The sequence below is a fragment of the Gallinula chloropus genome (genome assembly GCF_964237585.1).
Source record: "Gallinula chloropus genome assembly, chromosome: 3".
NCBI lineage: Eukaryota > Metazoa > Chordata > Aves > Gruiformes > Rallidae > Gallinula > Gallinula chloropus.
The window spans coordinates 88628493-88656119 of record NC_140087.1 but is presented as its reverse complement, the minus strand read 5'-3'; the positions used below and the strand labels follow the sequence as shown (position 1 = coordinate 88656119).

Genomic DNA, 27627 nt, shown 5'->3' with positions numbered 1-27627 from the left:
TGGAACTTCATTTATAGGTTTGGGGTTTTATTTTGCTAAAAATAAATTTGAAGCTGTTTATCTACCTATAGAATTTATGCATAATTGTCATTACTTTAAATCACAGTACCAGGTAGATTAACTGATGTTTTTTCAGTGCTTTCTAAAATGATAAAGTGCTTTTAAAAACTGATTATGCAGCTCACTGGGTGATGTAACCACTAAGTACGTGCACAGTGGCAGATGTTCTGCAGTATGCTGTGGTATGCCATCACCCATAGAAAAACTGCTTCTGTTCCTTGCATGTTCTAGTTTTAGGAAAGAACATTCTTTAATCCAATGCACTCCATTTTAACTTGTAATTGTATAAGAATTTTCCCTACGTTCCAATAACAATTCAAATAGGGAGAAATAAATTGAGTCAAATACATATAGCAAAGAAACAGGAAAAACAGAAGAAAAAATGTGTGTGTTTGTATTTCTCCTTTTTTGTAATTGATGGCATCCCAGGTTGCATGAATACAGTGCATCCTTTGAAGATGTGGTTTGCATATTTTGAAATTCCTGGCATCTGTCAATCCCTGAATTAAGTTGGCTAAGAACAGTTAAACCTCTAGGTGTACTGTGTTGAAACAAGATAGTTTTGTCTCTGTTTCATGCTTATAATTAATTGTCTCATTAAAAGTTACTCGTATTCTCTCTGAGTTTTCAGAGTATTAAACTTGTAGTTGAAGTTGGTGATTTAAAGAACTCAATTTCATGTAGTCTTATAATTTAATCAAAGCTCTTTTACTAAGCCTAGCTATTACATTTAATACAGACTAGTCTACGGAGTTGTATATGATAAATATAAGAGAGAGAGTGTGGTAATAGAGATAAAAATCTGAGCAGTAGCTCTGCCTATAGGAATATATGATAAACAGAGCTTAGTTTAGGTTAATTTATTTGGTTATTCATTTTTATTTTGTCCTACATAATTTGATTATGTGGATTATAATTTAATCCTGTTGACTAATTTACAGTAAATTCATTGAATGATCATAGAATAGCAGAATGGATTAGGTAGGAAACGATCTCTGAAGATGATTTGGTACAACAACCTCCCTGCTCAAAGCATGCTCAGCTAACCAAGGTTCAAATTTTTCATAGAATCATAGAATAAAAGAATGGCTTGGGTAGGAAGGGACCTTAGAGTTTATCTAGTTCCAACCCACCTGATGGATTTCAGTCCCACTTTACTGTTCATGGTAAATACATGCTGACTACTGTCAGACACCATTTTATCCATCATATGCCTGGAAATGTTTTCAAGGATTATTTGCTTCATCACTCCTTTTTCTTGAACACTCTCTAGAGAAGGTTTGAGTATACCTAAGAAAGTGAAACAGAGGCTGGGATCTGTTCTGGAAGATAGCAATTACCCAGTAAGTTAGCCCTTAGTCTTCCCAGGCTAAAAGGTATCTCTGAGGGACTTTAAATAACAGCTAGAACAAAGTACATTTAAGTATGTTCCATATCTTTGCTCTTATTATTTTTATTGTTATTTAAATGAAGAAAACAGAAGCTGATGTGTTTCTTTCTTAAAAACTGTATGTTATAATTTAGAACTTGTCTGGTTTTAACAAGGGTCCTGAGTAACTTGAGCAAGCAAGAAAGCAGAATGATTTCTCTAGAAATCTTAGTGCTTGGGTCTTTGAGGAGTTTTCCATCAGGATGTGTGGATTAGTTAGGAAACTTGCAGCTCACCAAGCTTTGGTGTCCACTCATGTAAGAGAGCATAAATTCTTTCTGCTTCTCTTTTCAGGGAGGTTAGAGTACTGCCGTTTTAGCATTTCACGTGGAATGAGGAAATCACCATGGATTACTAGGAACTCATATTACATCTAGAGCAGTGCTTGCCAGTGTCATCAACATGATGGTTCCTTCACAGTGATTAACCTCATTTCTGTGTCCCTCCAGATATCTTGAATTCTCATTGCCTAGTCATTTCTTTCTGGCACCATTATATTACTGCTAGATTATTGATGTCATCACACCTTCATTCAAGTCACCCCAACCCCATCACAATTAACTCCCATTTACATCTGTCAGCACTTGTTACATACCCATCCTTGTCTGTCTTTTGCAGACTCTTAGCTCCAGAGTAGCCAGGAGGAGTTAGTGCCAGAAGTCTGGGACTAAAGAGGGCAAGGAGCTTTTAAGGCTGAAAACATTTTCTCATTAAAAATGGGAAGTAATTTTAGATATTCACTAAGTTTTTTCCTCAAAAGTAATCCATGTATGATTACATTTAGTATTTTATTTGGTATTTCCAAAATGGGTATCAAAATTAAGAGCAGTGATTTTTGCTTCTGTAAGATAATTGCTTTATGTTTGACAGATTTTTTTGTCTGTGCTTTTTATTCACTTTTTTGTTCCTTTGAGTGCGTGTGTACAAGTTTAAAGAGGAAGGCAGTAGTCAGCCAAGGTTGGCATTAGTGGCTACTTTTAGTACATAAAGTATTATTCTGGTAAAAGGACAAAAGCATTACCCCCCTAAAAGCAGATGTGAAGTTAAAGTAATATTTATTGTATACATGGAATTTTAGCAATGATTGTCATTAAAGAAAAATAATAATTCTGTATTCAGAGCAGAATGCTAAACATACTGTGCCCATCCATAGAACAAGAACAGAAAAATTACGGAGCAGTATTTCTTTTAATAGAGCATCGTCCATCCTCTATGGTAACAGAAGCTACCCTTAAAAAAAAGAAAAAACCTACAACTTAGCAGTAAGTGTTCACATAATTAGAACCGTAGGCATAAGAAAGCCCAATTATCCTGACAATGTCATTGTATTGATTTTAAATTGCCATTCCTAATAAAAAGCAGGTAGCTAGTAGTACATCAAGAAGCTATATAAAATAAATGAGAGCAGTAATTTGCAATATTAAAGAACATAGTCTGAATCATGTAGTTTAATTTCCTCAATGTTTCATGATTCTGATAATGAATCCTCCGACCAGCCTTTGGAATACGTCCTGCTAGGTCATTGTACATGGCTCGGCTCTGCTTAGCTTAGAGGCTTTGGTTAGTATCTCAGTTTAATGAACTAACAGTTTATACCTATATTTTCTGTCTGTAACATAGGGGCTGGTACCAGTTTCTGGGTTTTTTTTCAGATACAGTTTTTCACATTCCCAGATTCTTAAAATTAATTTTAATATGAAAGACAGTTCCTTCTAATCTATACCTGTCTGTCTGACTGTAGGCGCTGCTGTAGAAAAAGTAGAGGAAGTTAGCTTTCAGGGAAAGTACAAAGCTGCTGAGATTTTCCTTATGCAAAATTTAAGACTAATTAAAAGGAAGAGGGGTTTTGCTCCCATAGTGGTTTTAGAAGAATCACACAGAGATTAAACTGCTTACAAAATTCTTTTTTATGTAATACGGTTATGCTATTTGCTATATGGCATTACTAGTCATCTTTATGTTTTGAAATTATGGAAGACTCACTGATATTTTGCTCAATATCCATCTGTTTTCCATAGACCACATAGGCCAAACTGTGAAAGGTGCTTTATGAGGAGGAGTGTGGAACATTGCCCAACATTCATGACAATTGTGCTACTATATAACTCAGCAAGTTGTGATACAAAAACCAGTTTATCAAAATGTCAAGAATATATTATGTTTACTGAAATTATTATAGATTATTGATATTTTCCATTTTGGCTTAGTTTTTAAAGTTTTTGATCTATTTAAAAATATGGTAAATAATAAATAGGACATTTTCATGCTTGATTTGGAATTTGTGGGGGATTCTTTGTGTGCTTGTTTAATGTATTTTAAGATATTGTTGGCAAAATATTAATTTCCATAAAATAATCTAGAAAAGAAAGGACTGGGGAGGAAGAGCAGTTGTAACCATCTTCCAGAATGTAAAAAGTTGCTAAACATGTGGCGAACAAGTAGAAGCATATTTAGCTGTTAAATTCCTTTTACTGAAGGCCTTTAAGTACGTTCATGATGAGCATCTTCTGTGTGTGACTTGTATATACTGTGACTCTCTGTGAGGTTTGGGACTAGAGCACTTAAAGGACCCTTTCAGCCATAAATTTGAACTCTGCATTCCTATTTATATATTGTATAAACATTGATAATTATGGTCAAAAACTGAATCAGTTTCAAGGGAGAGGGGGAGGAGGCAAATCTCCACTGCAGATTTCCTCTGCCCTTGAATTTTGGAAGAAATTGAAGTTCTAATCTAATTCCACGTGTGAGTGCTAGTAACAGAGGGGGAATTGGTATAATGAGGACTTGGTAATTAATGCTAATAGGTCATAAAATAGGTTTTATGGAAAATTTACAAAATTTTGCTAACTTTAGAAAATTACTAACATGTTCCACAATCAGTATTTCACAATCTGGGAGATTAAAACTGTTCTTCGGGCAGGGATAACAATTCAGGGCGTAGATTAGATGTGTCCTGGCAGGTATTTTTAAACCAGTGATTTTTTTTGCAGAAGTGGCTGGTTTGTGTCATTTGGGGCTTCTTGGGGTTTTCATATATGGAGTCCTGTGAGTTTTGTATTTCTCAGGCAGATTTATTTTGATGCCCCCACTTATATTCAATATTCACTGTAACATCTGTGTATAATATAATTTATCTATAAAGATGTTTTAAGACAGGTGTTGGACATTAGGAGAAAAAAGATGGGCTGCACCATTGATCAAGACCATACAGAGTTGTGCTCAGCTACAGCGAATGCTATGTGTACGTGTAAGGATCTGAATAATGAGTAGCTTACAGCTGTGTTCACTTGAATAGCATTTCAAATAATACGTACTGTTCTGGGTTGGTTTATGCTAATGACAAAATTAATAATATTCAAGAGCCTTTTTGGTCCTTTTTAAATATTTCTATTTATCATAAGAGCTGTTCTTCAAAATGTATTTTAGCATACATTTCAATTTCAGAACATACATCTTTACTTCCTTGCAAACAATATTAAATGCATTTGAAAGTTAAATTATATTATTGATTCATGGATTCTGAGGTCAGGGGGAGTCATTTAGTCCATACTCTGTTCAATAGATATTTCCAGAAGCAGAATTTAAGAATACATCTAATCTGAAAGCTGTTATTGATTCTATTAATTGTTTACAATTATTATTCTCCTCATTCTTTAATAATAGCTTGAGTTTTGCCTTTCTCTATCTGAATTTTATTGCCTAGAATTAAGCAATATGATGGAATATACTGAAGTAGTATTACAGCTGCATAAAGCTACACAGTGGTATATATAAAGTTCTCTAGTAATCTAGATAAACAACGAATGAAGCATAACCAATTGACTAAACAATTAGGTTTATGTTGAATCAACTCGAATCAATAGTATTAAATAATTACTGATTTGTCTTGTTATTTGTTATCTATTTCTGAGAATATTTGAGGAAGAAATCCAGCTATAGGAAATTTTTACTACAACTCATTTGAAAGAAGCGTTACAAATACTCCAGCATTGTTGGTATCCGTTAAGATAGTTGCAAATGATCCAGTCCTGGCTTTGTTGAGGTCTAATTGTATTCTGTATGCTGCTAGTCTTGCTCATTCAGTAGAGTAGTAAAGACCAGACCCAGAGCCTGTTGAACTCACTAGAGGACTCAATTTTTCAGTCAAATTGCATTAAATGTCATTATTTATAGCGTTATATAATTGCGAAGTTTGAGTAATTTTAAATAATTATTTTTAAAGTAATAGTTGAGGTTTTATTTATTTTTGTGTAATTTCCTTTTATTTAGGGATTTATGATTTCTTCTTCTTCACCTAAGCCTTACTTTGTATCAGTTATTTTTTTATGACCCTATGTAAGGCATGATTTCACTTTTGTTACTGTTGTTGTTTATGAAACATAACCTCTTAAATAATGATCCTTGCACTTAATGTCTGCTTTGGTTGTCTCTGCTACCTGATACTCTGACACAGGATTCTCTATATCTATCTCTTTCTTCAGTGTGTACCACACTTATCAAACCCAAAGTACTGTATTTGCATTTTCAAACTTCTTGACCACTTCTCTTATGATTTCTGTTAAAAAATATATATATTCAGTAATAAATGCAAATGTCTGATTTAATGAGAGATGAACAAATGGAGTACAAAGCAACTTGTGTCAGTTGTCTGCACTGTTTTACAATTGTTTTCATGCCCTTCATATATTCTTTCTCATATTCCTCTTGTATGAACAATTTAAATTGAAGTGTAAGATATTCAAAGAAAGAATTGAGTGGATTTTGAGTGGTTATTGGGATACAAAAATAAAGTATTTGAGATGGCTCCAGCAATTCAGTGTTATTTCTTCTTAACAGTGTTGGAATGGGGAAGAAATTTTATGTATTTTACACAACCCCCCAAAAGGTATAGCCAAAATGTACTAAACATAGCAAAGATAAAAAATACATAGCTATAGCATAGTTGCCATGGCAAAGCTTCTCTTCTTTCTGGTGACAGGTAAAACAACTGGGAGGGCTCTTGCTTTCTGTATGACCTTGGCACCCCATCAGTCTCAGTCCTGTGGGCCAGCACCCCAGACAGCTTCCTGCCAGGAGCCAAAGGACTATTTGCTGATGCGCTACCTTGGCACATCTTCTGTCAACCTGAGGTGCTTCCTGATTGATTCTCCTGCCTGAAAAGTGTGGGCATAGGAACTAAAGCAGGGCATTTTAAATATCTGTGCTGGCAGCCTTAAAGACACTTTACTGTCACTGTTGCAGGTATGAGAAGTTCTGTCAGAATAGCAGATAACAAACAACATTGCTTTTAACTCTACTTCCAACACCAGCCCTCTGACCAGAAGACCTCAATTTTATTTGTTGCATTGTCTTAAAAGGTGCATTCCTCTTGCCCACTTCTTTCTTCTAATAAGAGACCAGCTTATTTCTAAGGAACCTATTTCCTATTAATAGGAAGTATGAGGAGGGTCAGGATCTGCAATCAAACTCATCATGTAAAACAGAAGTATTTTCCAGAAGTTTTAGCTGTCAGTGGAGTTATAAAACTAAGTTGCCAGTGCGGTCAGTGGATGTTTTTAATAATTATGTTAAAATTGAGGCATATTGATTTAATTGCCTTTGTGGTATAGTAAAGGTCTGCAGGAGTGGCAATGAACAGTTCTCTTATCAGATTATAACTGTTTCTATCCTAAAAACATATTTCTCATGATAATTTTTTTCAGAAGCCTGAATAGTTAAGTATAGAAGTATTGCATCTCAAAAACAAATTCAGGTATAGGCATCCAGTTGCAGTTGACATATCTCTAACAAAACCTTCAGGGCTTCATTGCTGTAGGGAAATACTAGCAATTAATGTGAAACTTAGTAAGTGCACGTCTCTCTGCTAACTTAATAAATAAAACATAGGTGGGTTTTATTAGCTGCCAATTGTATCCATGAACACAAGCTGTGAACTGTGATGCTTAAAATAATTTGGTATCTTACAAATGCTATTTGAGAAATAATTATTGTCCCTGAAATTATTAGCCATAATGATAAATTTTACTTTTTCACTTCCTCATGCTATTTTAAAATTAATTAGCTATATAAAAGTAAACCATGATTTTGTGATTTAATCAAATATCTTCTAGTGCTAAGATCTTCCTGGAGTAGTAGAAATGTCTGTTTCCTTTCATATTCCTTATTTGCATTCCAAACCACAAAATATGTTTTTATTGAATATAACACTTTTTGCATTTTTCTAATATTCAACATGAATGTAGGGGACAGAACTGTGGTACAGTTTATTTGCAACTGTACTAACATACAGGAAATTCCTTAGCAGACAAACCCCACTGATTATTTTTTTTTTTTTTTTGCATATGCAATATCCTGTTTAAATAGATCTTGCAAGCAGTGATCTAGAGCTTAATATACAAATATATTTCACGTTTGATGTGGGTCTTGACATATATTTATTGTGAGAAATACTACAAAGGTGCTCTGGAAAGAACTTGAGACCATCTCTTAATAAAGTGTTAGGCTGTTATAGATGATGTTTTATATACCCATGTTTTTCAGTTCTCTCTACAATATCTTGTAGAATAAAAAATTCATTTTCTTCCTCCACTTCAGAACTGGAGGAGAAATCACTCTTGATTATTTCTGTATTTTTGCGTAGCTACTTAAAAGTTTCCTACTTATATTTAGTAAAGTAACTTTGTTTTTATCTGTGGTTTTGCTTTTATTCATGGCATCCTTTAAAGTTCTCTTTTTGTTGGGTTTTTGTTTTAACTCTAATATTATAGATATTCTGTGATCCCTTTAGCTTCTCCTCCCAGTTACTTGCATTATAAATTTTAACCCTACCTTCAATGCCATTAATTGCCTCCTCGGCTATTCCCTATTTATAGATTATTCAGTGTTTTATCAGTGTTTTCACATTTTCTTTTAATGGGTTCATTTTTATATTGGCACACTTTGTAACAGTGATATTTGGAAAATTCAGCTGACATACTGGCACCTCACAAGGAAAACCAGTGACTTCCATAGTTGATTATCTTTCAGATAAAGCTGTACATCTTTCCAAAAGATGATTAAATTTATTTTTGGGCGGAAGGAGGAGGGATTTTTCCTTGAACTTTTGGATCAAGCAGTGTGGTCTTTGTAGTCCCTTCTAGATTAATACTTTGCTTTTGTCTATGTTTCTTTGCTGTAAGAACTTTAAGTCAAAATATTTGTTCTGAAAAATATAAGCTTATTTAGTTTGGTTTTACATGCTCTTCCCTTTAAGGACAGTTGCACTGTAGAAATGCCACTTGAATGGATATGGGTTGGGAATTGGGAAAGTTAAAGTAACTGTCATTAGATGGAAGAACGGCAGCAGCAAAATAAAAAACCTTTGAGAATTGATTTCTAAGTAAGCAAAGCAGCAGCAAAGGAGGACTTTTTTGTTTTGTTTCTATGGACTGTCATCTTTCTGCAGTCTGATAGACACACAAAATAGAAATAATAATGCCTGTCACAAACTGAAGGAAATGCTACACATAATATACAAAAAAGGACTGTCTGGTTATAAATTCTAAAATAACAGATTGCATATCATCTCGCTGTTGCTTCTGGTTCTTAATTTGCGTGGCTGCTCATAGCTAATATTTGAGACTGAGCAACAGGTGATTTTTCAGGTTAGGCTGTACACCTCAGAGTGGGCTAGTGAGTCACCATTGCTGTCCATTTGGCTTTTTGCTGTCAGCCAGGTTTTGCTGCCTTTCTCACAGTACTTTACAATTCTTGTCAACTTTCCATTTTTAATAGTTGTTGCCTGTCATTTCACTGCATGCCTTATTCTAAGGCTGTTGAATTTCCTACTTTCAGAACTTCTCAGGTTTTTTTCAGTATGTTTAAACTGCTATGGATTTTATTTTATTAAATTTTTATATATTTTTGTCTTGCATGTTTCTTGATTTTGAAAAACAACATAGATACTTTGTACTGTAAGAGTGCTATATCACACTATATCACAAAAATACTACAATGCTTCCACTTACATGTGCCCAGTTCCCAGTGTGAAATCTTTAATAAGTTCCTGGTACAGTACTGGGAAAGAGATGAATATTTCAGAATAGGCATGACAGCAGTAGGTACAATGAGTGGGAGACAGCTATTCTAAGAATTAGGAAAAGTTAAAGAATTTGGTGTTTCTTAAATTTTGGTTTTCTCTGCAATTCACCTGTGGGGTTGCAGTCTATAAACTGAAAGTGGTTTCCTTGCTTGAGACACCTGAATCTTTTATTTCGTGTTGGAAATGGGAAGGAGGAGATTTGGAGGAAGAGGAGGACAATTGCATATATCCTTTTAAATGAAGTTAGTGTGTACCGGTGCTTCTGATGTCCCATTTCCTTACAGAGAATTACTTTCTTAGGAAATGATAGATAAGTACAGCCTAATCAGAGAGTTAGACTAACACATTGCACTGTTCTTCGCAGCTAACGAAATTCTCTACCATACTACCTGAAATACCACCTATATAATACTCACATTTGATTTACAACCATAACCAGTCAGAGACCAAAGAGGAAATGTAATTCATAGAAAATGTTTGTTTCTTGCGTCATTTTCCACAACACTTTGAGAACATACAAGGGTTAGCAGCACAGGATGACTCGTCTGACACATTACGTTTTTACAATCTTGCTTACTCTGTTTCACATCAAAACTACTCTGAAGTATTACCCTTATGCTTATCTTATAGGTCATTCATGTTTGTATTGCATTTACTCCTCTTTCCCTTTATTTACTTACACATGCCGTTAACATTCAGAGTTCCTTCTGAAAATAGACTATAAAATTTGCATTGATCATTTAAGCATCTGTGTCAGTGTGTTCTAATGGTGTTATTGTCATGCTGTGTCTTCTTAAAGCAATTCAGGACCCAATTGCCTGTCCCTGTAGTGACTACTGCAGCTACCAGCAGAAACACTTTGCTTGAATTAGTTAACTGTTTCAGCAACAAAGAGAAATACTTCCAGATTTGCAGTCAGAATAAACCTAAAAAAATGTACCTATGTTCCTACAAAATTGCTCCTGCCAGTGACTGACTTCTCAAAGGCTTGTAATATAAATGCAAGGGGAGCATTGCAAAAGAGCAAGTCATTGACTGCTATTCAAAACTGCTTACAAACATGAATATTATAAAAATCACTAGAATGGCAATTACAGTCTGTGTAGAATATTAATGTGCTATTTTGCATGAAGTAGGCCTTTGTTAAGAGTTCATTTTAAAGGTGAGCCAGTGTAGATTGTTTTCAATATGAAATATGACATGCAGTGGTATTAATAAGATCTTGTTGCACATATTGCTATCTCTTAATATGCAGTTAAGCACAATTTTAAATCCTAAAATAAATCATACTGCATGCAAGAGCAGCAAATTAAAATCCACTCAGAGTATTTTGTCATTATTCTTTCATCAGTTAGTGTAGCAAGGTGGTGCTGGCTATTGTAGATCAAAATTTTGGAGATTGCAGTTAGTGTAATTTTTACTCATCATTATAATGAACGGTTGTTTTGTTTAACCCTTAAAACTTAACTTCTTCAAATTCAATTTTATGTCATTTATCAAGCAGAGAAACCAGGTCCTTGGCTATTATTTCCATGCAGAGCAATTGTTACAAAATATTATCAGGATTAAGAGATAAACTGGTCAAGATATAGATGATGAGTTGCAGCAGACTTGCTTATGTGATATTGTCTTTTCAGGAAACACAATAGAAAGGGTGTTGATAAAACCAGCAGATTTAGAGACTTTAAAAGTCTGTATCTAATCTGAGAGGAAGAGTGATTGTGATTTAAAGAGGAAACAAATGAGGATTACAACAGAAGTGTATAAATCAGAGTATGAGGTAAAAAAAATAAACAGTACTTTTCTGCCCTTTATCATTGTGGAAGAATTAGATTGCATTGAAAGTTGAAGGTAGAAAGAACTCTGGAGAAAGACACCACTGTTCAAAGGTAATATATAGTATATCTTCTTTCCTGATTTTCATATCCTGTGCAAGGACTTTCTAGCTGCTTTCTCTCTGATATGAGCTAATTCTGTTATCTTTATTTCTTCTCATTTACCTTTAATATTTGCACTTTTGATATCACTTCAAATGTGTCTCTCTCCAAGGCAGAGATGTTCAACCAATACTTTGTGCTTCTCTGAGGGTCTACTTCTAATGGATAGAAGTGGTCAGTAGCAGAAGTACACTGCTTCTGACCTTGCCCATGTTCTCAGAAAATGTCATGAGAAGACAATACAAATTATAAAGTCCTAAATGTGCTAAAGTATTCAAAAATCAAAATTGTTCCTTGAAAACTCTCACTTAGGGTTTCTCTAGGTTTCCAAAGGTGTTGCAATTTATCAGAAAGAAAATGGGGCACCTGGCAGTCAGGATGGGAAGACCAGGTATGAGTGGAAAAGACCATCTCCTTGTAACGCTAATCTCCCTCCTTCAATGGTGATTGCTTTTAGGAACAATCCATGTGGGTTACTTCCATAAAAAGTGGTGAGAAAGAGCATTGGTTCAGGAAGAATGTTGTATTGAGTAACTCTCCCTATTGTTAAAGTCCTGATACTGGTCTAATGTATTTCTCATTTTTTTCTGTTGTGCACTTTTGCGTAATATAAGTCTATGTCTTAAGTCAGGCAGTAGGAACCTAGTGTTCAAGTAGAGCTGTGAAATTGTTCCAAACAAGGATAATTTTGAGCTGCTGAGTGAAGAAGTCAAAAAAGCTGAAGTTGCGGGTTCTTCTACCTTTTTTTCCTCATGAAGAAGAAATTCACAAAGCTTTGTACAATCGCTGCTGTTAGAAACTTTGTTCTTAACTCTAATAAAGCCAAAGAAAAGCAGCAAAGGCCATTGCCTTTATCCAGAAGGAAGTTTTCTTATGTTTCAACACCAGCAGAAAATAGCTGTATCTGGCATCCACTTTCATTCTTGCTGTTCAAAGATCATGGTCTATTGGGATAATTACACTTGGAGTTGCTTGAATTCTTTCAACCCACCTCATTTTAGACCAGCTGGCATGGGGATTTGGCAATATTTAGAAGCTTGTCCTCAGACTTTTGATGGTGCCACAACTGACTTGCTTTTGTGAGTTCTGCCTTCCTACAATGTAAAAGCCTTCACATTGTAGATATACCCAAGAGGCCAGATACATTCCTCCTCTTATTTATTGCTTCTTCCAGTTTTTGCTATAACCCCTTCTTTAAGTGTAGTTATTCTTTATCTGTGTGCATACATTTGTATTACCATGGCCAGTAGCCACTCCATTTAGTTTTCTTTACTGTCATACTGAACCACTGTTAACTCAGCCCCTTTTCAGGGGTGATGCTCATTAAGATCTTTCACAAGTTTGCTTCTGAGCCTGAAAATAAGTGGTGTTTCCCATAAAAGGAAAGAAGGCTCTGCAGCTCATAGGTTCTTGCTTTTTTTGTGGAATTACAATGAGTCTAGAACCCAGACACTAAATTCCTTCATCTGCACATGAGCATCTGAGTTGATGTCTTTGATATAATCTCAGACACTCAAGAGTTTGCGGGGGGGGTGGGGGTTGGGCAGGGAAATATATACAAACTGATTTCCTGTGTGACTTGGAAACAGAAGGGCTTGTAACAAATCATGAGGCATATTTTAGTCTGGAAAGAGATTATTGTGATCAAGATCATAGGAAGGTAAATCAACATACAGAGTGATAATGGCCCAAGACTGACCTTGTACAGTCCTGAACACTAGACTGAGATCCCACTGAGGAAAGAGTAGGTGAAAGAAGTCTAATTAACCCTTTAGGATTAAGGATTAAGAAAGTCAAAGTCTTTCAATTTCTTATTGGCCAGAGAGTCGAGAAGTGAAAGAACATTAAATGAACCATAGTGATTATCCCATCTACTCCATTTCCAATAGGGAATATAAAATACACAATATGAAGAGAGATGGACCTATGACAAAACCAAATGGGAAAATTTTTAGAGTTCATAGACTGGAAAGCTTAAAAACTTTTCTAAATCAATGGCTATGTGCCAGTATAGTACAGGAAAACCTGAATTTGGTTTAAATGAGTTAAATTCAGTAGCAGAAACAGGTACAGCACAAGTTTCATATTGGCTATTTTGCTGTTACGGGTTACACTTGACGAAATATATTGTATGGCTACCTTGAATCCACTAAAATATAGCAGTAGTCTCTTTCTTGTTCACAATCTGCAAATTGCTGTATTATCCCAGAAGTTTTCCTCTACTGTAGCATACATATTCTCTACAAGAGCACTGACAGCAAGGGAAAGTACAAAAGCTCAAATTCAGGATAGTGAATTTCTTCTAATAAAGCACATTTGAGCAGGAAAATAGGACATTTTTCTTGATATTGCAGTTGATATCTTCCACTGGTTAGTAATATTATGATTCCTATACCAGGTAGGCTAGACTTTCTAAAAACTAAAAACTTGCTATGAGTCTGTTACAGCCTAACAAAGATGATCTGTGTGCCTTAATTTTGATAGTATTTGATTCTGTTTCTTCTCTATTCTTTTAGTAAGTCAATATGTAATGAATTGCTACCATACTTTTCCTGCAACCATATGAAATAATTTTGAAGAGCTAGGTGGCCTGTATATTTAGTATGATTTGCTTGTATGATCTTTTAGTCTCTTTCACAGTGATTTTAATCCTGCCTAATAAATTAAGCAATTATGTTAGATTGCATTAAATTTACAGCATTATATCTGCTTAAAGTAGCAAAGACAAAAAAGCAAAGCTGCTGTGTTACTAAAGGTACTTAAAGAAGCATTGCTGTATTCCTGTATGTATTGCGTGCTGGTATTTATTAAATAGAATTCTAAATAACTTTGTGTGTAAAATGAAGTAGCAAGTATTTTGAATTACATCTAGTCCACAGTTACAAAGTTGCTTTATTTCTTGGTCCAGACCAAATCTCAAACTCAAATTTAGCTGTCTTTTTGAAAGGCTAATCATCCTCTGAAATGGATTGAAATTCTCAATAAATATTGTGCTATATCTAAGATTGCACACTGACTGCACAATAAATCTGACATTAGCATTGCACCATGTGCTCATTTAGTGTCTGGCAAGTACTGAAAGAAGTAACAGAATGATCTCTGAGAACCTGCCACGACTGTCAGTTCCCTTAACTCTACTAGTACGGTGCTGCTGCTTGTTTTACACAAAGGGTCATGTGTTGTCTTAGTGGTGGTGAGGGCTAGAAACTGTTTTCTGTAAGCTTAAAACTGTATTAATCTTGGAAATTGTTTAGGTAAGTACCATATTCTGGTTGCATTTTTAAACTCTACTTTCTGTGGAAGCAGCATGCTGTGTTTTAAACAGTGCTAATTATTCTGCTAGTACAGTCCCATTCAAAACATCCATAGTTTTGGAGTCAATGTAAAGAGATTTGTATCTTTTCCTTAAATTTGCAGATTTCATTATTTTCTACTCTTTGATTTTTATTTTTTTCCCAAGACCATGTATGTGGGGGGAATTCAAATCAAAACTATTTATTTTGTTCAGATTCAGAATTCATGGACATTAAGAGCAAAAGAGTTTGTGGCGATAGATGAAATACCACCTCCTGTGTATTTGATTCATGTGGTTCCACTTCTGTTATGTCAACGGGACATCTTATCTTACCTTCTGTTTTCCAGGGATGGGTTAAGGGGAAAATAGAGATGAGCCAAAAGGGTGGAGATGCAGGTACAGCAGGGAAGGGAATGGCAGGACAGGTTGTAACCGCTAAGGAAGACTGAGGACAGGTTTTCAAATGTAATTCGCCTAATATTGTGGCTGGTTCAGGTCATTAAAGGATGTCACAACTTTAGCTAAAACGTGACCTTGAACACTTTTTCAACAAAATCCACCACATACAAATATGTTCTTGACTTCCAGCAGTGTCACAGACTGACAGACCATTCTATTGGTGCTGTTGTATACGTTATTCTCTGCCTGGTTTTCTTGATACCATGATACTTCTTTTATGCAGCTGTCATACCACATCCACATGTATGACAACCTGTTTCTGGAAGCTGTATCTTACTAGCTCTATTGGGGTCCTATATGGGCCCCAGCAGGTACACTTATGTCAGCATTCTGTAACAGGTGCACCAGAAACCTCAGTCATTTGCCTAAAACCGTTTAGGTTTCTCAATGCAGATGCTGTTTCACTGAGTTTTGTTTAGATCTTGTGTGACTTTGGACATACTTTGAGCTCTAGTTGGGCTGTTCATTCTAAATATTTCTTGAAATAATTCTGCTTGAAAAGCTTGAATTCTGCTTGAAAAGCTTCTGCTTGAAAATTAATTGCTTTAAACTTTTATGATACTTCTGTATTTGGGTACAGTAGCCCCCTTCTGGGGGACTCAGTGCAATTGAGTGCACTTCTGGTCATTTTTAGCTTTAGTGTTATTAGGTCTCTGGCTTAGTACAGCAATTTGATAAACTCATCTGTACTTCTGCTAGGGTATTTGTCTCTTAGATACAGAGTACAACTGCAGAACATTATCCTTCAAATGGATTCTGTGAAGGTTAAATGACTCTCTACCTTTCCACTACTTGTCAATTCTAGGTTGTCTTACTGAGCTGTGTTGAAGCTTTGGCATGAGAAACGAATATAAAGAGTTTACATCTCTTGCAGAATGTAAATCCTCCTAAATTTTCTGCAGCTTTTTCCAGGTCATTTCAAATCCTGGAATTCCTAGATTCATCATTTTTCAATGGCATCTTGCTAACACCAGGATTGAGGCCTGCTGTAAATGACCGTGTGCTTGCTGAAAATGGGGGTGCTATACTACCAGATTTTGGCTTAATTTTGCAATCTCCGCAATCTATTTATGGCTATTGCCAAATGATGCATTTGATATTCTCAGAAAAGCCCAAATGGCAGGTGAATATACTACTATAACTTGTGTAGCAGAGAACTTCCTCCAAACTTACCTTGGACGGGAATCAAGGTATTCCAGATCTAGGTATAGAAAGCCCTTGGACTTGGGTTGGATTGGTATCACCTAGTATTTTTTACATGATCATAATTTAATAACAACAATAATGATACAACTAGTGCTCAGAACACAGCTCTTCTTCCGGAATTTCTCCATGATTTCTTTCAGATGATACCCTAAATTTTAGAATTAGAAGCATTTTCCTGTACATAATCCTTCCTGTATGTTTTGTAGATTCTTTTCTGCTTCAGAAATTGAAAGAAAACCTAGTTGGCGTTTGACAGACAATTTATAGTTTAATCCCTTTCAGGTTTATGCTGCTTTTTTGTGTTCTATCAGGACACTGCAATTTTCACACAAGTGGCAGAAGTATTTCAGTTTCAGAAGGTTCATTCTAAATGTGACTGTCTTCAGAGTTGCTTGTGGCATGCTGAAGTTTAAAGGGCCAGTCCTGAACAGCAGTGGTTTCACCATGGTACTCACAAGTTCTAAACTGCTGCTCTGAAGCTTTTAAAACCCCATCTTTTTGCATAACTGTGCTGCAATAGCATTTGGAAAAAACAACTGAACAAATTTAAATTGTGAAAATGTCTGGAAAACTACCGATCTGGGGTTTTCCAGAAGAATATAATGGAAAATTAATGGCACAGTAAAATTTGAAAGAGAAGCCATATTTGCTCAGTCACATTTGTTAAAATTCTGTAAAGCCAAAAAAGATTGTAGAAACCAAACTCTTCCATTTTCTGTTTTGTTATGTTTTAGTCAAAGGAGTAATAGCTTATAAAATAAAGCTTTACAGCGTGTATATAAACTTTTAGATACAACGTGCTGTACTCATGATTTCACGGTGTTTTATATTTGGTATGATTTTCGATTGCATATTTTGGTTCTGTAATTCTTCATGTATTTAAGCTGAATAAGCTACATTGTTTTCACATTGTTAAATTCTATTAATCCATTCAAGATTTATTCTACATACATATTCCACATACTTTAAAATGCATTAAATAGGAAAGTAGCACTGATTATCTATCCTGTCTAATTCTAATGAAATTTTGATATCCTACCATGCCTCTTGAGTCTCCCATTAAAATCTGGAAGACTGATGAGTTCCCTTAAAGTTGGGAGGAAGTTATGGGACTTGGTGACATAATTATGGTGGAAAGTTGGTGTTTTAGGCAGGTGCTAGAATCATTGAAGCACCATATTTTGTTGTCTTGTTTCATAGTCTTATCTAGGGAAATATTCATGCATTTTATCTAACTAGTTTGTGAAAAAGTCATATTTAAATAAAATATAAATGCTTTACTACAGATTTTTTTCTGTACAAAAAAGGAAAGATTTTTTTTTTCGAAACAAGAGGAAGGATAACTACATAAATAAACCACTTCTTAGAACAAAGACAAAAGCTGTTTCAGTGGAACATTGCCTTGAGCAGTCACACAAGGATTCAGCCTCTAAGTATGGAAGAGAAAAAAATAACTGCAGAATTAGAAAGAAACGTGTCACCTTTAGCATTGTCTGTATTTATGAAAAGTATACAGAGACTTTGTTTCATTGGATGAAAATGATTCACAGAGCAGATGTCAGGTTTTTTCTTACAAATTTCAGGCTTGTGTTCCAACCAGCTTTGTCTTTTTGTTCACATAGGGCAGTATCTGGAATCACTTTTTGCTCTTTGTTAGCTGTTTTGTTTTTCAAGGCAGCAGGTACAAATGTAACCTTTGAGTACATCCTGCATTTTCAGTCATAGGTTTCCTTCTGATCAGGCTTTTTTTCTGTGTGATTCTGAACCTGGAGTGGTGGATTCCATCTGTGGCTTTGGAGGAAAGACTGAGCTCGCTGAAACTGAAGAAGCTTGTGGTGCATATAGAGCCATGGGTTGCAGGCTTCCTGTGCTGAAAACAAGCTTTTCTTTGCCTGTGAAAGAGAAGGGGATTTTAATATCTGGAGTAACTTAAAGTTGGTACTGGATAGGGCAGCAAAGTAGACTGGGACATAGGAGAACACAAGAATGGCCCCTGTGTCAGTGCAGTGGTCAAATATTCTGCTTCTGACAGTAGTTTATAGTAGACATTCAGGGAAGAGTTTGGAGGTCTTTCCAGGAACATTCACCCAGTATCCAGCAATTTTTCACAGCGACTCTTTTTATGTGTGTATCAGTGGATTTCACTATCATATGGCTGTTGACTTTCCTTTCACCTCATGCAGGCTTTCAGCTTTCACAGTATCCTGCGGCAAGCAGTTTAAATGCACGTTGTGTGATAACCTACTACTTTGAATTGTTTTCAGACCCGCCATCTGCCACTTGCTAGTTTCATTTGATACATCCCAAGCATTGGAAGAGATGATTTTAGTAAATCAGGGGGAATGTGAGGCAAGGTTATCATGCTTTTAGAAAACAAACAAACAAACAAAATAAGCCTTTTGAGTTGAAAAGCATGTTCAAAAGCTTCTTTTCAAAACTAAATGAATTATGATTAAGTATATCTTGCATTATTGACAGGATTCTGTTTATCAGAGCCACTAAAGCAAAATGATTGCTGTTTATTTTCTGTACTTCTGTGCATTTTGTAAAGATATGTAAACTTCTGTTTCTGCTGTGGTTTTAATTAATACAGGACTTTTTGTTGGTTTTGTTATTAAAAATTTAATTTTATTATCTTAGTATAACACTTATTGCCTATAAAAATGTTATATGTATTATGTTTACTTTCAAGACTCACTTAGATAACTAGTATTGCTGTGTATATACTTTATGACATTCCCTGTAGGATGAGAACATAATTTATTCTGTCAACAATGTCTATTATTTTATTGATATGTTTATTGCATATGGTACTCCTACACTTGCTTGTCATAAATGAAAGAAATGCACATCATGAAGTGACGTCATGAACATGTTACCTCTTGCCTTCTTGCTAAAACAAGAAGCTTGTTACTTGTAAGAGTGACCCACGGAATTGAGTGGAAATCTTGAAGGACAGACAAGTCAGCCTGGCAGTTCTGTCTGGCAAACCCAGTTCAAACATCAGCTGTAATCAAAGCACCATAAGGTTTCTGGTCAGGGGAAGCTTCCTCACCACTTCTAAGAACAAAAGAAAGAATATGAGAGTTCGTTTCTATCCCACACATTGCTTTTCTTATGGGCAGTAGCTATTAAATGGGGAAACTGTTGACAGCTTATATTCTTCCTGCCCTTTCAGGTTGTTTTGCAGATATGTTAAAATAACTTTGATATGATGCTTGACCTTCTAGTTATAAAATCTGGTTATGTGCTAAGGACTCCATCTTTGTAATTTTCTCAGTTTCCACTAGCAATTAGCATCTTATTTATAGCTGCATCTAAATTATCATCCATCTTCCATCTTTTGACTCCTCGAAAGCTAAACAGAACACGGTTAGAGAAATAGAAGCAGGACTTTGAAGATGGGGTAGAAGGTGAGGCAGAACAAAGTATGTTGTACGGTCTGTTGTCAGTATTTTGTGCCTGGCTGGAAAGTCAATGTAAATAGTATTAAGTTTTCTTATTGGAGGGAAGCATACATCTGATAGAGCTACAAATAGAGATTTTTTTTTTGTTTGTTTGCTTGTTTCATAGTTGAATTAACCACCTTCTTTCATCTCCTCTGCTTTCCCCCTGGTCTGTTTCCAGTAGGAATGGAGGCAGTTCTTCCTCCATAACCATGGGGAAAAAATTATCAAAACAACCAAACAATGAAAACCTTTTCCTAATACTGAAATGCTAATAATTGAGAACCTTAATTAAATTATTCTTCTTGTTTTCTTTCCTCTTTTTCCCTGGTTGTGACTTTGCATGTAAAGTCTGGTCTAGAACCTGAAAAAAATGTTGAAAAAATTGATTTATTTCATGTTTAAGCTTGTGAAGTACCTTTTTTTTTTTTTTTTAATTCTAAAATAGATTTCTAAAGTAACATCCATGACAGCAATGACGGTTGAAGTTTATTCCTTGTGGGTTGGAGTCAAATAGGTTTATAAATTAGCATTGTCCCAAGAAGGTTTGTTCATGCATTCATTATTTTTCCTTGTTCTCTCTAAATTAGATTTTTTTAGTGACTCATATTTTAACTTTCTGTAACAGGATAATGGGTTGGGATTTACTTTTTAAAGCTTTCTGTGTCTTTCTCATGTTACTTGTGAAGCAGTTGTTTTGATCCTTACACCAAAATGGAAGCTTAAATGCTCTCTGCTGGTATTTTTAATTTGCTACAATATTTTATAGAAATTGTATTATTAAGTAAACATAATATTGCTTAAGATGGCTTGGGAGTTTCTTGTAAATCAACGTGTCATATTAAGGCTAGTAACAGATGACACTGTTAAATGATATGTAGAAGAGGCACGATGAATAGATGTCTCAGGGATAAGCATCTTCCCCTCGGGTGATAGAATTTAAAGTGCTTTGCTCTCAAAAGTGTTTTCCAAGGTATGCTGAATCCTCATGACTGGGAAGACATGATGTCCATAAGATTCATACTGTTGGTTCTGAAACATCTCTAGTGTGAGGCTGGCTGGGACATGAAGTGTTGACAATGTGTTGCTCAGGACTGTAGTCACTGCACGCACTGTAGATTCATTCGCTCTAAGAATTTAGCTGATGGTCCCTCCTTTGGAATTTAACTTTCACAAATTTTAGTAATTCCTTGACCCTTTCAAGGGTACTAAGGACCCCCTTAGGTTTGAATCTGAGAGCTGCATGAGAAGAAAGTGATAACGTTAATAAAGACAGCACAGTGAGAAATTCAGATCCCATTGAATACACAAAATACAGTGAAAGTTTGGGGAGGTTAGTATAAATTTAAATAAGGAATTGTAGGTGAATTTTGCTTTACATAATGATAGAGTGTTTAAACCAGTTTGAAATTTCTTGGCAGGTAAATACCGACATAGTTAATGAGGATTATGCATACTGGAAGGGATGTTAGGGAAATTTCAAATCACAAAACAAAAAGCAATTAAAGAGAAATGCTAATCAGCTAAAAACCGAATCCTGAGTCATGGCAAATTGTTCGGTAAATACCTTTTAACCAAATACAATAGTATTAAATTCAGAACAAAAAGATTTCTTGTATAGTCTTTCATTCATGCCTGTCTTAAATATTTTGGAGATGCTTATCTGCATGCTATTTAAACACCTAACAGTGATTAGAGATAAACTCTTTTATCCTATGTTCTTCCTGATGCCATCGATTTTGTAAATTTTAATCATCCAGGTAGAGGTTACTTACATGCTTGTGGAACATCCAGCTAAAAGACTTCCAGTGCTGTTTTGAAGTAAAATGTCTTATTATGCAAACATACACGCTGCACTCCAAGAAGTGTTTGTGTTTAGGACTTCTAAAACAGCCACGAGTAGCCTGAACAGGGGTTCCTCAAAGGAAAAACAAAGGGTTGAGAACAGAATTAATTTTCTTTGTTCATAAAATGAGAACTTATTTCCACTTGATGAAGCAATTCATTCTTGATATATATTTTCACTAACCTCTATGTCAGACTGGATTTCTAGGAGCTTTGGCTTCATTTGCTTCCCTGAGGAAAGGATGGTCCTTGAGGGATTTTTTCTGGAAATGGCTAGATGACAGATTTGGTTCTGCTCTGTCCTCCATCCTCCTTCACTACCTAAGTGATCACAGCCCAGCAGCTGGCAGGGCTGCAGGCCTACTGCCTCTACTTCAGTTGAAGGGTAATATGAGCCAGGCTTTAGCAGTTCCTGTTTATTTCAGTCTACCCTTCTCTGAAAAGTATGCACATAAAAGAAGAGAAATACCAACTTTTAACATTTGATATTTCAGTGAAATTTGAGATACAGTTTCTTGGGATATTGAAGAGACACTTTGTGAGCATATAAGTTATATCACTGCTGAATAGTAAAAGTTTGCCAAGAAATGGAAGTGGCAAAAGTTGCAAGATAAGAAAAAATTTACAAGAAGCAAACTTGTTAGAATATGATGGCTTGAGGCAATTTGGGCAGAACAGTTTTTTGCTAAAATAGTCATCTTCTAGAAGTGTCGATTATACTATTTGCTAAAGAGCAAAGGTTTTTCCAGTTTGATTCAGATTTGTATCAGTATGTCAGTGTTTTATATCACATTATGTTGTGTATGATTATTTGTTGCAATATACATTTAAACTTGGTATCCTAAACAGGTGTTAACTAAAGTAGGATAGGAAAGCTTTTCGTCATTAATCAAATATGAAAGTGCTTCTAGATTGATTTTAATTTATTTTAATTTTGTCAGAAATTTCAGCAATTTTACATTGTGTTCTAAACCAAAAAGAAGCTTTCCTGAGTTAGACCTGTTTCTGGCTTATTCCAGAAAGCATAACAATGTTGCTGACACTTTGTCTGTAGCCTACACAAGTATCTGATTTACATGGAAGAATATAGTATTTGCCAGGAATGTAAGCTCTTTGTTTTCATCCGATTTGTATTTGCATTGGTTAATTATTGTCTTCGCTCTGACATATAAAAGAAATATGCTCAGAAGGTAGCATCAGTGTACCGCATGTGAAAATTGCAGTCTCAATAGGCTGCATCACTGGAAATGCAAGTTGTGGTTGGTAATGTAATGGCTTAAGAATTGTAAGGAAATACTTCAAAACTAATATTTATTCTTCTGTTCTTGTTTCACATTTCTGTTGTTGAGGGCATTTGAAAAATGTGTGAGAACCACAAAGACATGAAAACTAATACTGCACTTAGAATGTCACTTGGGATTTTTTTCTGAATGTGGATGAATAAACTTCAGAAATTACATCCACCATTCTGTTAAGGTTACTTAATTCTGTGCCTGCAGATCCCTACTTTTTGAATCCCAACTCCAAACCTGTCTGTTAAGTGATGGAATTGGCTTGGAGTTGATGCCATGTGATCTGTTGCTTTGCAAAAAGGAAGTATAATAAAGTATAATAAAAGCCCAGGGACCTGGAACACAGCATTCTGTCATTGCTGCCTGTATTTTTGATCAGCTTCCTTTAACCTATTAGTACTGGGCTTTATGATAGCATTGTAAAGAAGACAGATTAAAGAACTTCTTCCCTGCTTTCAGATTATGTAGTAAATATGTGTGCTATTCCAGGTTACCACCCTGTAATGTAGGAGAAGCTTGGAGGATTAATTACAGCCTCAAGCTTTGACACTTCCTGTATTCTGAACTTGGTGTGTGCGTGTGCATGTGCACACGTGTCTGTAAATATATGAATTCTGATAGCAGGTCATCAAATCAAGCCAGGAGACCCGTGCACCCCTTGTTTCCATCTTATGTAAAATGCAATCTTAAGTAGTTAATCATTTTTATAAAATTAATTAACTGTGAGAAATTTGTTTGGATTTAGAAATTGTAATAAGAGAATAATCTTCAAAAGTTAAATTCAAAACTTAGGGGTGTGCAAAGGGCATCTTACTGCTAAGGAACACATTTCCAAATACTTTGTGAAGAAAAATCAGCAAGGATTTTTCTCACCACAAACTTGTTCAAAAACCTATATTGCATACCCATCACTTCTGTGTAAAGAGTGGCTATCTTAAAAGTCTTTCTGAAAAACAGAGTTAGTGCTAAAGTTACTGAAAGTTGATATCAATATATTCTGGCATTGCAGCCTGTAGATAAGGTTTGCTTTACAGACATAGCTTCTGAACTTCCTGGGTGGACTTGGCTGTGCGTGTGCATGTGTACACGCACGTACGCCTCTACCCACTTGCACACGTTGGTGAGCAAGATGAAAGGTCTGTCATCTGACCTGCACCACTAGGTAACAGTAAAGGTATTCTGCAATTTGTGTGGCATAAACGTGGGTTGGTAGTAATTGCATCAATTAGTGCTACAAAGGACATCTAACAAAAGAAATGGAGACACATTTTGTTCAGATTATTAAATGGATTAGAAAGGTTAATAAACCTTGAGCCAGAAAGCTTTCTAGACTGATTTTTTTTCCTGGTTTTATAAAACAGTATTTCAGAGTGCATTTGTGCCCTGAAAAGCAATTACCTCAGAAAACAAAACAAACAAAAAAAATAGCCACAAAAACCCCCTTCCTTCTTGACATCAGACTTACCCTTTCTGTTTAAAGACAGTTCTGTGTGGCTAAAATAATTTTCCTTTAGTGCAGTAGTATTTACAGAGGAAAGAGAATTAGTTACCTTGTGGTTTCTATTATCCATAATCAATTAGGTAGTTTACTAAATTGCAATTAGTTGCACTTTTCAAGACCCACTCAAAGTAACACAATTGCTTAACTGCTTGGAAGAGCCTGAGGTTATGGGGATAAATGAAGTGACATAATTTGCCTTTCTAAAACATTTTCTATTGATTCATGCAAAAGGAAGATCTGAGTGAGTTTACAAGGCCAACACTTAAGAATCAAACAAAGTTTTTTTTTGTTGTAACATTTTACTTCTAATATCCAAATTACAGGTACTAAAAGCATAGAACATCAATTTATGTTTCTACATAGTCATTTTTTCTGGGCACAGTCATACGTTATCACTGTAGAGTTTCAGGACATGGTACGTCTGAGAATTCTAGTTTAGACTGGGATGAGTTACATCCTGTAAGACCCTGGGAACTACTTAGTTACCAAAACTCAGCCATCTAATACCACAGTGGATACCTTAAGGTACTCCTCGTGGCTCACAGCTGCTGACTCTGATATAAAGCTCTACTTGTGCTCATGCTTGGATGCCTGTGGGCATCCAAAATGGCAATTAATATTTACATGCTAGTAGCTGAGTTCCACCCCTCACTTCCCTCTGTTGGCAAAAACAGGAACCAAGGATAATGTCTCAACTGCTTGATGCCTGCATTTTAATGAGATGATTCCTAAACTGAAACTTATAAGAACATACTTTCTAATTATCTTTTCTCTAGAAAATTGTGACATTGTTAATAACAGTTATTTTCTGAACTTAGCTGTAGTTTAGTTGAGTAAGAAAAAACCAACCCAAATCACTTATCTCTACAGTATTAGTTAATAAGACAATTACTGTGTAGGAATGGTTGTCCTAGAGTCAGATGCTCAGTATTTGAAGAAACAAGACCACCTTGTTATCTCTGCTTTAGAAGGTTCTCCCTAATTATGCAACTTGATTTAATTGGACTTCAAAAGTATTCAAATACCTAGTATTACCCTTTTATATTTTTTTGCTGTCTGTTGTGATAAATATGTCAATATCAAATTATAGTTAGCAGCTTTTGGACTGCAGGTTTTTTCTTACCAGGTTCCAGAGAGATGGAAATGGAGCATGCAAGACTAGGGATAATATTTTTCAGCAATTAACCTAATTTTCAAGACATCCAGTAAACTCAGCAAAATTACATTGCCACATTGAAGTTATGCAGTAGGATGGCTATGGTGTCTGTGTTGCCACTGAGGTGAGAGGCTACCTAGGGAGGTTACTCTAGGGAGCTTGGACACAGATTTTAGGTCTAAGAAAGGCTGTGAGCAACCCCTAAGCCACCATCTACTGCGGAGTTAAATAGTAACAGCCTTACCTGAGGAAGACCAAGTGATGTTAAATTCTAGCAGAATCAAAAATTACTGGCATTGTTGTAAAAACAACTAATATGATGTGATAAATCTCACACTTCAGAAAGCCTAGCAACATGCAGTTTAGGGTGGGTAAAATGATTTAATGCTGATTCACAGACCCAAGTCAGAGTCCAGACCCATCTGGCTTTGTACCACAGGCCTAAACAGTTGTTTAGGCTCACTAGAGCTGTTAGTCTGTTTTCTAAAGCATATAATGAATTTTCTGGCACTCCAGATTTTACTGTTCTGATCATTTAGCCACTATAATTGCAGCCTTTTTCAGAACAAGGTCATCTCTTATTAGTGGTAGATTTTGCTGTTAAGGAGAATTACATTCCAGAGAGACAACTCCCCAAGGTTAAAGTTTTTACCTTACCAGTTATTCCCTATGTAAAGCAGAGATTCAGAAGGCTTCAGTTGGAAACTGTTTCCAAATACAGGGCAGGTACATTTTTATTAGATATTTTATTAGGCAAAGCGGTAAGGCTTGTAATAGATTCACAGTTTGGTCAATGAGCTTGCTTGGTAAAGTGACTTCTATTTTGTAACTCACTCAAATACACGTTTTCTATTGAGATTGATCATTTAACCTTTTATTTGCTTTCTAGAGGTTTCACTTGAATAGCCTATTGTCTGTATTTCAGAGTTAAATATATCTTTTCTACCGTTATTTTGTCTCTAAAAAACAAAGTATCTGCCAATTTTAATGCCTGGTCTGTAGAACATTATCATATGTCACAGCCTGCGGATAATTCAGTAGAGAAATCCCTCTCTGACGCACAAACAAGAGCTTATGTCAACTTTTCATTTGGTTGTATGATGGGGAGACTTAGTTGCTTCCCTGTTGTCATAGAAAGGAAAAGATTTCTAGAAATAATCTTAGCCATTCTGATTATGTAAATAATATTGCAAATTTTAACATTATTCCTTAAGCTGTCATCTGAGACAATAGGCTGCAGAAGAATTTTCACAGTGTGCTTACGTATCAGTTTTTCTTTATTCCCAGATCCAGGCCATGTATGACATCACCCAGTATGAAAATATTTTTCCTTTATGCATGATTCTGGAGGAATTTCTTCAAAATGAGACAGAAGAAAGAAATGCTTCAAGCTCAGACTGTGACAGAGAAGAGAAAGTCAAATTTCTGAAGAACCTTGATCAAATTATTCTTCACCTCTCAGATGAATTCCCATTGTTTTCTTTATATTTATGGAGAGTGAGTGTTCTTTTGAACTCGGCTCAAATGCAAATTGATTAAAACAAGCATCCTCCTTTTTAACTGTGCATCTGTTTGGGATTGCACTGAAAAAATGTTGAGCCAAACAGGAGAACTGTTGTTATTGGAAAACATTTACTCTAAACTACATCTTATTTCCGATTTTGAATGTAGAAAAAATGTAATAATCCAGCTGCCATTTGGAATAAATGCTTTTTCTCGTGATGAAAAACAATGTGTTGGTGTTTGCATACGCAGTGAAAATGGCAACAAAGTACATTGTTTCAAGTGTTCACAACAAGCACCATGATTTTTAGAGTCAAGACGCAATTTGTGTGTAGAGCTTCCAAGTCAGGCAGCTAATGCCTGTCTTTTAAGAGTTGTGTAGCTCCTGTTAGCTAAGCAAAGTAAAATGTGGTAC

The 27627-nt window shown here is 35.4% G+C and overlaps 1 protein-coding gene across 1 annotated transcript in view; it reads left to right on the top strand.

Annotated features, from left to right (window-relative positions):
* The window catches only part of MEI4 (meiotic double-stranded break formation protein 4), a gene marked incomplete at both ends in the record, with an annotated part of 63620 nt that extends 36372 nt beyond the window's left edge, over nucleotides 1-27248 (top strand). The window contains one exon of the mRNA XM_084261151.1: nucleotides 26997-27248. Within this exon, the coding sequence (XP_084117277.1) occupies nucleotides 26997-27248 (252 nt within the window). The remainder of the gene's footprint in view (nucleotides 1-26996) is intronic.
* Nucleotides 27249-27627: the final 379 nt, after the last annotated feature.